Here is a 17,409-nt window from a genome sequence, read left to right on the forward strand (position 1 = left end):
TTATTGAGAATGCAGGTGTAAATTCCGTCTGCATGGTTTCACTTTCAACCCAGAGGTCGCCGCATGATTGAGATTAGAGAAATAACATTCGACAACCACTCGTCACGTAACTACAACTCTGGATTGGACATTGGTGTGCGCCAAGAGCTGCAAAACAACTGCAGGATGTTGAGTTTCATTTCTTTTTTTTCTTTTTATAATAGCCTATTAATGTTTTTGCACTGGTCCAATCGGGCCAGTGAGTTGCTAGTTCAACTGTCCCGACGTTGCGTTTTACTGGCCCCGGGCCATCGGGCCACCGTTATTGTCGAGCTCTGAACATACTGATGAAAAAATAGGTACAGGCACAAAGAGACTGATCATCACAGTGTCCGATTATGTATATTTATACCCATGTGTTACTGCTCATCTTAGGAATCAAGACAAAAGAAAGTAAAGATACATGAAGGGAAAAACTAAACCAAGACAAAAGTATATATAAAAGAGCATAATGTGCATAATAAAGAGGAGAAGACTGCTGAGTGCATAGATGTGTGGTGACCTCATCAAAATACCGCAGACCTCACCCACTTTACACAATAACCACCACCAGCAAACTTCCAAAAGACCCCACCTCTGCACTCTATCCAACCATCACATCTCTGACAGCAACCTATTAGTTGACTCAGGTACTTGACAACACAGGAAGTCATACTAAACTTATGCTGCTTAGTGTCTAAAGATAAGAGAGTAAAGTCTACTATAGGGCTGGATGATATGGCCAAAAATGTTATCACGATAAAAAGTTTCATATCTTTCGATATTGATAATTATCACGGTAAGTATCAAATCGTTAATTCTTTTGAGTATAAAGACTTTTTGCCTCTGAGTTAGAGTTGAAGAAGCCTGATTGTGTTTCAAATTGTGGTTTAAACTTTTCTTTATGGTCAACACTTGATCCCAAACAGAGGATCATTTCACAAATCTGAGGTAGAACATTCAAAACAATTATGATAGTAAGAGTAAGAGAGTAAAATTAAGTAAAAGCTTTTTTCAGTCCTTCTTCCTCAACAAAATAAACATCTTAATAGAAAAATGAAGTCCTAATTTGTCTATGATTCAAGTGAATAAACATAATATTTATTGAACATTTGTTATATTGTTATTGAAAAAAATTCTATCACAATTACTTATTGCTTTATTGTCCAGCCCGAGTCTACTATAATATCAAAAGAATCAGACTGTAAATGCTGTCCGTGAATAAACAAACATGTTTTGTTTTTTCATCTGAGCTAATATGAGCAGGAAGGTCAATTTGTGAGGAAAGTCAGATCTTTAAAATAACAGATGTTCTTTTATCTCCCGTTTTTGTGGCTTTTGTTTTGGTCCTTCTATTCTTATTAGACACGGCAGAGTAAATATCTTAAAAACTATTGGATGGATTTTGTACGGACATTCAAGGGCCCCAGAGGGTGAATCTTACCAACTCAGGTGAACCCTGACTTTCCATCTCCATCTCATCTCCCATGAGGTTGACAATTTTAAATTTGAGTTCCCGTGAAATTTGCTGCAGATTTGCAGATGATGAATCGTGATAACATTGTTTATCGGTAAGGTCAAAGTTTCCAGAGTGAAATATCCCAACACCTACTAGATGGATTGGCACAAAATTTGGTACAGATATTTATTGGTCCCAGACAACATATCATAATGACTTGAGTGTTCCCCCTGGACCCAAGACAAAAAACGGGCTAACGGACATTAGCATCATGGTTGCGAAAATATAACCTTTAACATAAACTGCACATTTTGCTTCACATGCTTAACATCCTGAGTGACATACTGTGCAAATACTTGAAGTACATATGTTTCCTGAGTTCTGTAAGAAATAAAAAAAAAAGAGCTACTAAATTCACTGTCTTTATCTGCTTCTTCTGCACTCCACACAGACTAAATACAGCAACCCCAAAGGGTCAAAACTCAAACCCCAAATTCCCTGTAGCCGAAAAATACAGCTATCACTAGGTGGAGAAAGGGCAGTACAATGCTGTATCACTGAACAGTTGTCAGTATAATGTGATATACATATAGGTGGTACACAGCAATTTGCATTTTCAGCAAAGAATTCAGTAAATTCAGTGAATTTGCATGTTTGTGCCTTTTTATAAAGAAATGTTTTTATAATAATTTTTCATAGTTGCTCTGTAGTTCTGTATTTTTAATTTAACGACTGAAAAATGAGAGAACTTTTTCACGGGCATTTTGTATGTATGTATTTTGTGTGTATTGTTTTTGCATAGTTAGACATATTTCGTGATGTATCATTTTAGCATTGTTCAGCGATCGGTTATCCCAGAACTGCTGTATTGTGATATTATCGTTATCGTGAGCCATGTATCGTATCGTGAGGGACCCTACGATTCCCACCCCTACAGTCCAGACAGCTCACGAAAACGAAAGAGATTTGAAAGTCAACCCCTGGACGCTTACTGTATTTCTCCTCCCCCTCCTCCTCTCTCTGTCTCCTTCTTCCTCTCCTCCCCTCATCACTCCTCAAACAGAAAGCTTTCTTGACAGTTTTCCAACTCTCTCAGAGGTCAGGAGAGAAGCACTGACTCAACACTGCCCACTCTGTATGCACGGCAGCTCATGGGTGCAGCTGTGAAAAGGGCTTTTTCAGGTAGGGAGGGAAGGAAAGCTGCTGCCTTGGAGCCATGGCCAAGGCACGGTTGATTTTAAGGCAAATCTCAGAGCCAGCATTGATCAACGGTATCAAACAACTTTTGTTTCCTAGGGGAGAATGAGCGAGGCAGATAGAGAGAAGAGACAGAGAGATGGGAACACTTTGTATGGGCACATATTTTCAATATTTAATTATCAGGCCTATACACTGAAAGGACTCGGTCATGCTAAGCTACGTTATCAAAAACAGCTTTAAAAGTAAAGTGTTCAAATCCTGTGTCATTTTGATGGTTAGCATTCAGAGATCGGAAAGACTTGCAGTTTAGTTACAATTTGCTTAACTTGCAGTTTGGTTTGGACTTGTTTTAATTGACTTGACTCTTGATAATATTACAAGACTGGAGACTTGAAGAAACATGCCATTACAAATATTGGACTTAACTTGGACTTGTCTCATAAGTTAACATTCTACTGCAAGACCTCAGACTTGAGTTGTACTGTATTAGTAAGTTAATTCCTGTCTTTCAAGAAAAATCAAAATCCACAACCCATTTCAAAATCAACTTGACTTGAAACTTGCTGTTACAAAATCTAACAACTGACTTTGGCTTGTCTTAACTGACTCGCCCCAAAAGGTTCTACATAATAATGAAACAATGCTACTGAGTTAAAGCATGAAAGAATGAGCTTTGTGAGTAGTAATTACTGAGTTCTTAGTTAAATTGCTGACTAAGGGCAGACATATCTTCATAAGCTGCCATAAAAGACAAGTCTGCTACTGGTACTCCACCTTCAAGTAGACAAGAGCAGTGATTACTTTCCTCTGCAGACAAGAGATGTACGTGATATGAATGAGGCATAAGCAACAAGGTCATTGGAACTGTAGCTTTATAGAGGACCAACTGGGGAATGTGTTATTCAGATCCACAGCATATTTGACCTGTCCAACATACTGTGCCTCCTACTGTGGCAGGCAGAGCGATCCCCAGGCAAACAGTGAAGCGGAGACAAGTATGTACTGTAGATCTATCTTTAAGAAAAGGGAAAAGAAAAAAGTCAATCCAAATTACAAATTCATATTCTACTTCTGAGAAGTTCATGAAAGAATATCACCTCATTTCTCATGCAGGGGCCCTAAAGAAACAGACCCACATTCCAGCTTTGGATTTGACTCATAGTTCAACAACCCCATCTTTAGATAATTGATCAAGAGCATATGAGCTCTTTTTCAAAGGCTGACCTGCTGACACTGCCTTAAAGAGCAATCGTTCATGGCTCTAGGGTATCAGTTTAAATTTATCTAAATGTCATGTATGAACCCATCAACGGATTTTACTGCGAGGGGTCTTCGGGTGACAAATGGACTATAGACACATACCATGCAATCTTGAGATAATAAAAGAGTCAAAAAATTATTGAAAAGGGTATGGATATAAATATCCAAGTTTGAGACTTTTTGGAACTTCCTCTTAGAGGTAAAGAATGGACTCATGAACAGATTGCAGCAGCCAAGATTTTGGTGTGTACATCTGGCAAAAAATACTGAAGACATTCTACACTATGTGCAAATGCAGACAAGCCACTTTGCTGATGTGGAGATACCAAAGAAGTAAAAACAGCTTGAGGCCTTGAACAAACCAAACAGAAAATGGTAAACCACTTCTGTGCCTTGTTAGGTTGGTCTCAGCCCTCAGTCCAGACTTTTGCTCTGCAAATGTAAGGGGTTTATTTGTCTGTCAGGAAAATCCTTCTGCAAATCAGGGAAATGTTAGCTTTGAATCCATCTCAAGAGAGGTGTATGACCTGATCTGGTGCCATGCAGAGTCCAATCAGTATTTAACTTTTGGTGTCTTCATACTCCACAGGAGCAGTTGAAGATTTAGCGCCTGCCTCAGTAATTTTCTTCCAAAGAATACGGTGGAGTGAACGCCTCTACCACCACTACAGATAGAAATTTTAAAACAAATCTAGAATTCCAGGGGATAAAGGAAGTAGACAGAATTTAATATAGATGAGAATTCTTAAAAGTATTCATAATCAGTATACTTTGTCTGACTATAAACTGGTATACTATGGGATAGAATGAAATGCGTGTTTTATATATTCTCTCTTCCCTCTTCCCCTCCTCCTACTCTGAGTTCATCAAACTGTGTGTGTGTGTGTGTGTGTGTGTGTGTGTGTGTGTGTGTGTGTGTGTGTGTGTGTGTGTGTGTGTGTGTGTGTGTGTGTGTGTTGTCTCAATGAGTTCCAGACCTGCAAGGCCACAAAGAAAATCCTATCCCCCCACTCGTCCCAAGCCTGGTAGGGGAGATGTGGGTGGAGTCTTTGGGTGAGGCTTTCTTACAAACTCTCATAAAGGATTACTTTCAGCAGGATCTAAAACTCAAACAATTTCAAAAGCTGGTCGAGCACACCCAAAGCCCATATTCCAAACAAACTTTGTTGCCACTGGTACTTGTAGAAAAGTAAGGTCCTGTGTGAAAGGTTTTACAAATACTTTAAGTTTCACCTAAACACTCAACACTAATTATATTTAGTTGTCTAATATGGCTATGGGCTATATGAGATCAGATAGGTCAGCTGAATGTTTAAAGAGTAGATGAAAAAACATATTCTGTCTTTGTTCAGAACAGTGAGGTTATGACCAGTGAGGTTGTAGCACATTTTTCTGGCTGGTTCTTTTGTGTGCAAAATATTCTGCTTGAATTCACAGCCTATTAGTGAGCCATTGTTGTCCACATATTTAATGTACATTTTATCATAAAGCAAGGCTGTCACCAACAAATATTTTCATTTTACTTTTTTTTTTTTTGATTAGTGGAAGTATCTTTTAGTCTTTGAAAATTGAAGAAAATTTTTCTTAAAGATGACACTAACAGTTTGCTTGATTTGTCCAAACAACAGGCCAAGATCAAAAAGGTATTTCAGCAGCTGGACCCAGCAAATCTTGGGTATTTTTCTTGATATTACTGAAATAAATAACAAAATAGATCTTCCGCTATTCATATCAAACAAACCCCAGTTGTGTGTGTACAATGTAGATGAAAGGGCCTTGGGGACATGTGTTTAACTCTTACCTGGTAGGAACGGAATGATCCTGCGCTTAGGGTCTTTCTGGCCTCCTTCCACTGGGAATTTATCCAACAACTCCATCTGAAACACCACAATTATTTAAAACTTATTAGCACACAAATCATTTACTCAACACGTACACATAAACATGTACTTCACATTACACACAACAGGATGGCTGAGGATAGAGAGGAAGGGTTCACATTTTTTCAAATCAGCAGTTCCTACAAGGAATTCAGCCAATAAAGAAAGGCCTGCCAATGATTAGGAATGTCCCGAGCACATGGTATGGTTTTTCCTCTGTACTTTATATGCTGCTGCAGCTAAGGGGCTCTTAGCAGCAAGGCACCGCTGACATAGTGGAACATTTCTGTTTCCATAATTTTCAAAGGCCAGATAGCAGTGGTTCCTTATATGTGGTGATCACCATTTCGCTCTCTTTAAAACACATTGTGGCTTAAGAGCATTTGTTTCTACTTCAACACTTTGTCTTCCTCCCTCTGCTACATTTACATATACAGTATAAATCAATATGTGTGTGTGTGTGTGTGTGTGTGTGTGTGTGTGTGTGTGTGTGTGTGTGTGTGTGTGTGTGTGTGTGTGTGTGTGTGTGTGTGTGTGTGTGCGTATTTCCTCCATTCTCCATGTAGTGGAGGCCAATAAAATGACACCTGGCCATATTGACCAATGAACTCCAAGTGCACTCTCTAATGCGCTTTCCTGACAGTGGATCTGCACATTGTCTTCACTTATGGATCCTTGTATGGTGCTCAAGGTAAAACCACATACCTACTACCAAAAGATTTTGATATTGCTCTACAAAATTCAATACTTTAAAAATACTTTTCACACTCCAGTAAAACATTTTTAAGGTGATCCGAGTAAGTGTTTCATGGCACTACAGTATCAGCCAGAGTTTGGCTGAATGATATAAAGGGACACGCCTCTTCTTGAATCAATGGCCAGTTTATTTGATCACTGTTTTTAGTCAGCAGCATCAACCGATGTTCCAAAATAGGGTCTGCAAGTATTTTTGCAAACCCAATACACCACCAGGGGTCCACTGTTGAGTTTCTCCTCTCAATTGAATGCTGCATTAAACAAAATCACAAAATCAAAAGAAACTAAAACCTTAATTCTTTGATGCAGTGATACAATATCAAAAAACAGCGATGAACAGCATTCTCAAACCTAAGAAGACCACTCTGTGGTCCACATTCAATAATTAAAACACGCCATGCAAAGTCAGTAGTAGGTAAAAGGTCAGCATGCAGTTAGAGCGGGACCCAGGGATGGTGCCTACATCTTCTGTCACTCAGGGTATTGTGTGTCTGATGTGCATTCTTGTCGGGTTGCATTATCACATTTTGAAAAAACTAGCAAAACCAAAATCTTAAAAAATGTGATCTCTTAAGTTAACGCCGATTTTAAACATACAGGACCTCACCAGCCTAATTTTATTTTCTTTGTGAGATGGAAGAATTTAGTAAGTTTCGCTGCACTGCGGAGAGCCTCCAGCTGCAGTAACACATGGATTATGTGTAAAATCTAGAGCATCACACTTCATCCAGCCAGAGGGAACGACCACTGACCGTCCAATGTGCTGGTTCCACTGGCAAGAAAACCCATAGTAGGGTGAACGGAGGGGGGAGCGGGGGAGCATACAGGGCGAGGGAGAAGAGGTTGCATCCTGGCCGTAGCCTCGAGAAAAAAACCCTTGATAAACATATTCAGGTATTTTCTAAGATCGCTCAGGTAAACAGCTGCTTCAGATCCGGCCAAAACAAAATGTTTCGTTGATGCTGATGTAGAATTTTGAGTGTTTGAGGCTCTGTAATATAGTGCTCACTTCTACAATCATATTCGCCACAGTTGATGAGATGCGGTGAGACCTGAAAAGAATTCGCCTTACATAAAATTAAATATAACAATATTTAGCCTAATGTTGACTTTTTGTTTCACAGGATACACAAACACAAGTCTCCTGATTCAAAGGTCCTGGCCCTCCTTACACCCCAACCATGTTCTAACTCAGTCTTTTCTGTTAAATATCATATTCCTGCCTTTACCGTCACAAACTGACGCTACAGGGCTTCCCCCACTGAGTTGACCTATGATGCTATAGGAATCCCCAGTACATTACAAACGCCGTTAGGCCTTGACCACGCCATATGTGACAAGTCGGGAAATGAGAACGGGTTATAGGAATACAACACCAATCAAAGATAGAACAAAATGCAGCTCCTTTGTTTTCTGTTATGGGTTTAAAAACAGGATAAACAAAACAGATGTCTGTTTTTTTGTTTACCATTTTTTAATTTTTCCGTTATGGTTTTTAAAACAGAAAAAACTAAATCCGAAACGAAATAATGAAAGAACAAACCATACACAGATTACCATCTCTTCTTTAGAAACCACAGATCTAATTTTAGCAATGTTCCTAAGATGGAAAAAACAGGAACGAACCACAGATTTAACATGACTGTTAAAACACATAGATTTGTCAAAAATGACACCCAGATTTCTAACAACATTACAGTCAGAGGATGATAGAGCCCCAATGGCTTGCCTAGGGGTAATGATGTCTGGGGCAAAAATCACTGCCTCAGTTTTGTCTGAATTTAGTTGCAAAAAGTTGTCTTCCATCCATTTTTTAATGGAGGATAAGCAATTGTGCAACAAGGACAGTCTGTTTAGCCTATCAGGGCTAAAAGATAAATATAATTCGATGTCATCAGCATAGCAATGGTAAGATATTTCTTCAAAACTACCAATAATCTTTCCAAGAGGAAGCATATACAGACTGAACAGCAGGGGGCCGAACACAGAACCTTGGGGCATGTACTAAATAGTGCTGAAATATACTGACATTTAAATTGACTTAATTATGTCCAACCACAAAGAATCTACTTAAATGGGGAATCTGTATACTTGCATCAATGGATGCAAGGTGTGAACCAAATATACAAATTATAGGAAAACATGAATAGTATATTCTGAATGCGTTCATAATCATAATAATAAACTGATCTCATATAGTGCAAATTAAAAGAAGTAACCTACATTTTTGTACAAAACTAACGTAACTGTGCATTCAGAGTTCGGGCTAAGATGGTCACGAAGCTAACCGAAGTGTGCACTGCTACGTCTTGCAAACCCACGCCCATCTAGATGAAATACCAAGTTTTTAGTGAGTGCCCAGTTAGAGCTGGCCCATGTGTAGGCTACAGTGACGGGGATATCACAAAAGAGACAAATACCATTATTGAATATTTTCTGTTCAATGTCCACCTGAAAAAATCATATATCTATCAAGGCTGTGATTCTCAGAGGCATTTGAGGGTCAAAACAAACTGGCTCACCAAATATTTAAACCAGGGATGTTTTTCATTCCCCCAATGTTAAATATCTCGCAGCTTGACTGGTATGAAAGACTCATATCTAAAATATGCAGCACTGGATTGTTATGTGTTGTATGGTTAAGCATTGTTCATAGTTGGGATTTCTCACACACATTATTGCCCTGATACTGCCATCTTGAAATGCTAACTTGTTATGTTTTTTTCCAGTGCATCATGTGGTTTACTCATGAACATTCAGTTTTCCACCAATATACTTGAAGTATATGAAATATAATGAAGTCACAAAATATCCTCCGGTAAAATTTAAAAAAAAAAAAAAAGTATCGAGCCACAAAGGCCAAAACTAACAGAGATAGAGAGACAGGAGAATATGTAATATGAGGTGAGGTGATGGAGAGGTTATGCAAAAGGCACAGAACCGTGCCAAATAGTATTTTCTATTACTTTCTATGGACTGACCCAGTCTAGTCAAGTGTCAAAGCATTGCTGCAGCCATAAAACAATAAGTGGCAAAAAGCCTCATTTCAACAACATAGATAGGGATGGATACCTTATTTATTTTTAAGAGAAGATACGGTATGTTTTACATGTGAATGAATGTCTCCAGATCTTCAGCTGTACAAGAACCTTCTGGCCTTTGTTTCCTCTGCTTCACTTTATTTCTTCTCTAACTCTTGCTCTTCTAAATAGGATTTGTTTGCGTTTGACCTTTTTGTGCAGCAGCCTGATTCCACATACAAGGAAGTTCAACAATCTCATTTTAACCTCATGTTTAAACCCTCTAATGAGCTAAAAGAAAGCCCCAAATCTTCAAGTACTCCAAGAAAATAGCTGGCTGACACTGGCTTTGAAATCTTAAATCTAATTATTTACTGACGTTTGACTAACTTAACCTTGTCTCCCACTTCAAGAGGGCTTTTGATAATTTCCTCTCATTAAAAGTGAGTACAGCTGGCTAAACAATAATAACAAGCCATTCATTGTGATGAAGCCAATGAAGATATGAGTATGACAACTAAACAAATAATCCGATACCATTCTTAGCTTTTTATACCTGACAGACATGAGCTTTGGTATGAACTGCATCTCAGAAAACTGGAGAAACTCAATCAATCCAATGAGGCCAATGATCAGGCTAATATCCAGCCAGATACAGCTGCCCTATAATCACTTCTCATTGGCTCTGAATGCTGAAGCTCAGCATCATAAAGTTAAAGCCACAATTTCCCCAGTTAAACAAAAACAATGAAAAGGGGCAGAAAAGTGAGACACCAACCCTCTTTGTCTACTAAAGCGAGACACAATAATAGGCAAGTCAGTCCACTTTAGTCATTTAAATGTATTGTAGTTTCTTAAAATACAGCAAAAGGCAAATAAGGAATTCAGAAAAGGGGGAAAAAAGAAAACTAAACTCACAAAAGCAACAATCTCTGTGGCTTAAGAGTCAGCTGCATCATCCATGACACAGAACCACCTTCAGAGAGACAGCATAAATAAAGACACCAACAGACACAGAGGGAGACAGAGAGAGAGAGAGACGGAGACAGAGAGAGAGAGTCAGAGAGAGAGAGTCAGACACAGAGACAGAGAGAGAGCGAGAGCGAGACAAACATAGAAGAGCCAATACCCCACACACTGTAATTGTTCCCATGTGTCTGACTGTGAGCGCGGACACACCCGATCTCCGTGTCTACTCTAAACCTTGTATCTACTCTGTAATCAGAGCCACTCAAACAAGAAAAGGCATCTGGACAGAGTAAAGATGTCTCTTCAAAATACCAGTTACATCATGCACCAAACATCAAATATTCATGCTCTACAGGCAGGAGGATAACAGGCCAAGGCAGAGCACAGCCAAGCGTCACATGACTTTCCAAGTATGTTATTGCTGAGTTCATTTCAGTTTGAAAATGCATGCCACATTAGTTCTACATAGATTGTATAATGACAGCTACAGATAATGATTTGTGAACATCACACACTAATCACAATATCTTAAAATGTATTTCACTGTATGAACTCATCAGTTCTGGATATGTACTGTATCTAGGGTCTTATATTAACGCTGTCAAATATTCAAAACTCTGGCTCATGCACTCATTCACTAGAACCTGATGAGGAGTCACTTAATATTCTTGACAATGCATAGAGCGTATCTATTTCCTGCAATAAAAAGGCAGCATTCAGCAAAGCGTTAATCTGCCAAAGACATTGAATAATAAACTTTAAAATATCTGTTAGTAAACACAGTCTCTTAATTGTGCTGTTAGGCGTCATTGTTGATTTTACCACTAAAAAACATTTTGACACATTTTAGTCGCTGACATAGTGCAGGGATGGAAGGAAGAACAACAAACCTTTCCATTGTCAACGTGTCACATTACCAGTCTGTCAGTATAGCAAGTAATGCTGTAAACTTTTAAACACGGTTATTTGATTTACTAACGTAATCTTCCAAGAGGCTATAATTTGTCTAGTCCATATCCGCTTTAACCACATCACCATCCTTTAAATAAAGCCCTAATAAAGAAGCTCTGAGACGCACCAGATTGTTGAATGAGAGAATAAAAGGCCAGACAACAACGGCGGTTCTCTTTGCAACATGCCTATCTCGGTAGCGCTTGGATTCTTTTACTGAGTCCATTATACATTCATGCTTGAGGTCATTTTTAACCCTTTGCAGACAACTACACATTTGTGGAAGATTGAGTTGTTAGTCCGCTTATGAAGTAAAGAGAACAAAAAAAAATCATCTGTGGGCTGTGGTTTTCAAAGAACAGTAACTACTACACTGTATAAAACACGGAATGGTGGGGCATTGTTATTCCGCCATTAAGCCTGCAGTGGAGGTAGTAACAGACCTAGGTCTGGACAATAAAACAATAATTATCACAATATAATTTTTTTCGTGCATATTTGTTGACAAAGATTTTATCAAAATTGTTTTGAATGTTCTACTTCAGATTTGTTAAGTGATCCACTGTTTGGCATAAAGTGTTCTGCCTTTAATCTCAAAAGAAATAACGATTTGATACTTATCATGATAATTATCGATATCGAAAGATATGAAACTTTCTATCGTGATAACATTTTTGGCCATATCGTCCAGCCCTAAACAGACCCAAATCCATGTGCGGGGAGCCGGCAAGATGGGGCAGGAGTGTGATGGGACAAAGATGAAGTAATGTGTGTGCCACCCACCACCAGGGGAGTTAAAATTCTGCTAGCAGCAGTTAGCATCAAATCAATCGCATAAACACATTGCTCACATGAATCTGCTATCATTCACATCAGAGCAATAAAATGACAATGAAATCACTCACTTCACCCATTGTTATTATCATTATCATTGTTTAGAAAGCAATGTCGCTGCCCAACGTCTGTTATACATCTAGACACACTAGGCCCCAACGTTGCTCTATTACACATCGTGCCTCTATTGCTTCTGGTTCAGTGTAAAAAAGCAAATCCAGCATAATGACTGGTCTTCTTTATAGCAGTACTGTGGGATCTCTGTTTAAAAAGGGCTATAGATAATGGATGGATGGAGAGATGGACAAGTAAATAACCTTTATTTATCTTAAATATGTGTGAAGTCCTTAGTGTTTCAATACTAACAGACATGTTTTCTTTGATTTATACTATTTGCATAGTTAGTTAGCAGCATACTATATGCTGATTAGCATACACCAAGGAAAATTTCTTGAGACTCAGTGGATGATACTAGTGTCTCATATGTTCAGTCTAGATATGGTGTAGATCATTTTACTTCAAGTTTGTCCCTGTAGAGCCATACTATTTTCACATATCCACCTCCAGATAGATCAAAGCAGTTGGGTCAGTTTAACAACAGCACCCAAGGGTCTGGTTGTCACTCGGTGTTTATCAAGTACACTTCAGTAAATAGCTTGAACCTGGATCCTCAATTTGAGGATCTTCTGCCTGATCACTTTAGAGTAGACAATACGAATAAAATCCTTTCCATGTATATGTAATTTTATATTTCATCATTGATATACACTGAACAAAATTATAAACGCAACACTTTTGTTTTTGCCCCCATTCGTCGAGTTGAACTCAAAGATCCAAGACTTTCACTATGTACACAAAAGGCCTATTTCACTCAAATATTGTTCACAAATCTGTGTCAGTGAGCATGGGTATTGCACAGGTGTGCCTTAGGCTGGCCACAATAAAAGGCCACTCGAAAATGTGCAGTTTCACTGTATTAGTGGGGTTCAGTATCTGGTGTGACCACCATTTGCCTTACGCAGTGAAACACATCTCCCTTGCATAGAGTTGATCACGTTGTTGATTGTGGCCTGCGGAATGTTGGTCCACTCCTCTTCAATGGCTGTGCAAAGTTGCAGTCAGGTCGAGACCCTGATGAGGACGACGAGCATGCAGATGAGCTTCCCTGAGACGGTTCCTGACACTTGGTGCAGAAAGTCTTTGGTTATGCAAACCTATTGTTGCAGCAGCTGTCTGTGTGGCTGGTCTCAGATGCTGAATGTGGAGATCCTGGGCTGGTGTGGTTACACATGGTCTGAGGTTGTGAGGCCGGTGGGATGCCAAATTCTCTGAAACGCCTTTAGAAACAGCTTGTGGTAGAGAAATGAACATTCAATTCATGAGCATCAGCTTTGAGATGGAACTGTACATTTTCGAGTGGCCTTTTATTGTGGCCAACCTAAGGAACACCTGTGCAATACTCATGCTGTCTGATCAGCATCTTGATATGCAACACCTGTGAGGTGGATGGATTATCTCAGCAAAGGAGAAATGCTCACTAACACAGATGTTGACAGATTTGTGAACAATATTTAAGAGAAATAGGCCTTTTGTGTACATAGAGAAAGTCTTAGATCTCTGAGTTCAGCTCTTGCTGAATGGGGCAAAAACAGAAATGTTGCGTTTATAATTTTGTTCAGTTTATATTGTAAAATACTGGGGTTAGATTTTATCAAAATTTAATTGAGGATTTGCTATTGTTAATTTCTGCTTAATCTGTTGCTGGAAAAGGGATTGCTACCTTAGTGTAAACTATCTGAATATTAGACCAATTCAGAAAATCTCAAATGGTTGAACAATTTTAATCGTCTCACAATACATATCACTCTACCCTACCATGCTGCCAAAAGCTGTTGAAAAGTATACTTTAACTTATCACTTGGTTGAACCAGTCTGCAACAAGATGTGAAGCACAACTTCCCAATCTCAATTCTCATGCAATTTTATAGCACCAGCGGATGGAGACTCAATCAGTTTTTGTTTGGTTTCTTGTCACTTTAAAGTGGAGATATGGATGTGATGGGAATAACAAATGGATTCATTCGGGCCTGCAGTCTCTCAAGCAGCCAGCAACAATGAGTCATTTTCCTGACAAAAACATGACAAATCCCAATCAAGGCTAGTCATTCGACAAACAACTGCAAATCATGCTGGCAAATCCTGATCAAGATACCATTGCTCAATGATAACAGTGTCAAAATAGAACTTCAGTAAAGTGTACCTAACATCAACATCCCCTAAAGCCTAGTTCACACACTACACAATTTTAAGCCCAATTTGCCGGTCAGCAAGCTCGGTCGGGCTGTGATCAGGGGTAAATCAGTGATCAATCTGCGGTCGCCAGTCGTTATGAGTGAACTACTCAAGGACGCGTCAAAACGGCTCCCCGACACATCATCGACGTCTGCCAGATATCTAGCATGCCGAATATCTGGAGGAGTCGGCTGACTCGACATCCACATCCAGCCTATAAGAGCAGGCAGCTGGCCGAGCAGGCAGCTACTTTTCCCCACAAAACAATTTATACTCACCTCCAGCTCACCGTGTAGCACAGACAATCCCTGCAACCAGCGTGTGCTAGTCCTTTCTTTCACCCATACCTAGTCTTTGCATTAAAATTGCTATCTTTATAATAAACAACAGCTGTTTTGCATGTATTTTCGAGACCAGCATCGGTTGACACAGCCGCTCTCAAGTCACGTAGTATGAACGCCACAACAGCTTGAAGACTCCCGTCACAAGACGGCAAGTTGTGTAGTGTGAACAGCACGGCCATCAGCCAACGCTGAAAGTCGCGTAGTCTGCACAGGCGTTGAGTAAAAACCAAGTGGGAAGCTTCCGGTCTACAATATGAAGCGAATGCCGAAGTCCCTGAAACCTGCATTCTATTGAAAATCCAGCAGGGGGCGACTCTTCTGGTTGCAAAAAGAAGTCCGGCTCCATTAGAAATAATGGGAAAATGAGTTTATGGTCTCAGTCGCTAGTTTCAAGTCTTCTTCAACACAAAATGATGTTCATTTAGTAAATTATGGTCCCATTTATTTTAAAATAGACCACAAAGCAGAGTATGTTTCAGGACGGGGTTATCTATGATTGACAAGTCGTTACCATGGCGACCTGTCAATCAGGCTAGAGCCGGCTCGTACCCTCGGCGCTGTGTAAATTAACCAGCACCGCTGAAAAAGCTTATTAGGAGTTGGCTGTTCACTTTCTCTGGTGAGTACATTTAGTTTTAAGACTGTTGTTCACTAGACAAAGTTATCAGTTAAAATGACAGTTAACGTGAGTTACAGTTGCACCTAGCTAAGCAAACTAGCTAGCTCCGCACACGGCCGTTAGCTCCGCCGTATCGTCACTTCCAGGCACTTCCTGGATGCAAAAACTCGACATGGCGGCGCCCTATCGGCCAAACTCGAGGCTTCAAAACAGCAGTCCACAAACCAACGTCACGATGACTACATCCATTTCTTATATACAGTCTATGGTAAAAACACATGTTCTGGGTTTTTGTTCCAGGAAAAACACTCCACTGCTTAAAACAATACATTTTATTCTGGAAATAGTTACTGTTACAGAAGTTACTGTGCACAAGAAGGAAATCGGCACATTGTTGCCACTTGATGAAATGAGCACAACAGGCAGCTTCGTTGCTCTAAGAAAAATAACCTACCACCTTTTAAAAAGTTTGTTACTCGATTACTGTAGATGGCAGCTGTGCAACTCTGAATAAGAAGCGATGTATTGAATTTTTTCCTACAGCTTTAAAGGAAAAGTTTATCCTGTATCCAAAGTGACTGGGAATGCTGCAAGACTAAGCTTGTGAAGTTGTGTGGACACGTGTGCAGCATGGAAACTGTTCTCAGTGACATGGAAATAAAATTGCAAAGCCAGTAGGATGACCCCATGGCAAAAAATCTCTGCACTTTCCATCTGCCTGAAGCAACAGATCATTCTATTTATATTTCGCAATTTAACACGCTGAAACAGAGAGGGAAAAACCCCCACAGGTTTTATGTTAAAATGCTAATTGACCTATTTATTCTCTCAGTATTCAACAGCTTGCAAGATTAAACACATACTTTGCATTACATACATAAGTGCAGGCAATAATTATGTCTCACCATGGAGTCCTTCACCAGTAGGCACAAATGGATACTAAACTCCCTGATGCTTAAGCGTTTTAAAATAAGATAATTATTTTAAAATAAGATACCTAATACCCTCATGTGAGCCACGCCATGTATCGAAATATACTATTGTATTTTTGTATTTCAAAAATCCTAAAAATACTTTTCCAAAATGTCATGAAATTACTTTGCAAACCTTCTAACAGCCTGTTTGATCCATCCCTTCACCAGTACACTGACTCAGCTAATTAAGTGGACAATGTTTGAGAGCAACAGCTTTTCTCTGCCTAATGAGTCATGTGATAAATCTGACATACAACCAGTTAACACATCCGATATTCAGGTTAGGTTTAAAGTAAGCAACAGTTTAATGACTCCCAACTGTATTCCAATTTAGTTACTTGATGTTTGGTAGTAAAGGGCCTACTTGCTGTTTAATGTTGTGACTCGTTGTGAATGACAATAAGGTACAGGTGTGTGCATTTAACAAATTAGACCATCTTGTGGCATTATAAAGATTTAGTCTAGGCTACTAAAACAAACAGGCACTGTTAAGAATTGTAGCAATTTATGCTAAAAATCAATAGAAAGCTGGTGACCTACAAGTTTCTCACTTCGACCTTCTTCTTCAGGTTAGGATAAAAATTCTGTTCTGATCCCTACAAGTCTGGGCAAATAACTGAGTAGGCAGCATTTTAATGATGTCATCACCTCTCACGAAGGTATTTCACATTATTTTTAAACTACAAAACACTAAAGTATTTTGATACAAAATATGAAGACATTTTCATCAATCCTATCAAATATATATATATATATATATATATATATATATATATATATATATATATATATATATATATATATATATATATATATATATATATATATATATA

The 17,409-nt window shown here is 39.0% G+C and overlaps 1 protein-coding gene across 3 annotated transcripts in view; it reads right to left on the reverse strand.

Moving 5' to 3' along the window:
* Positions 1–17,409, reverse strand: part of sh3pxd2b (SH3 and PX domains 2B) — a 46,347-nt gene that overhangs the window by 21,301 nt on the left and 7,637 nt on the right. For all 3 annotated transcript variants that reach the window (XM_046040568.1, XM_046040566.1, XM_046040567.1), the window contains exon 3: positions 5,739–5,814. In XM_046040568.1, the coding sequence (XP_045896524.1) occupies positions 5,739–5,814 (76 nt within the window). The remainder of the gene's footprint in view (positions 1–5,738; positions 5,815–17,409) is intronic.

Source organism: Micropterus dolomieu, linkage group LG23, assembly GCF_021292245.1.
Source record: "Micropterus dolomieu isolate WLL.071019.BEF.003 ecotype Adirondacks linkage group LG23, ASM2129224v1, whole genome shotgun sequence".
NCBI classification, from domain to species: Eukaryota; Metazoa; Chordata; class Actinopteri; order Centrarchiformes; family Centrarchidae; genus Micropterus; species Micropterus dolomieu.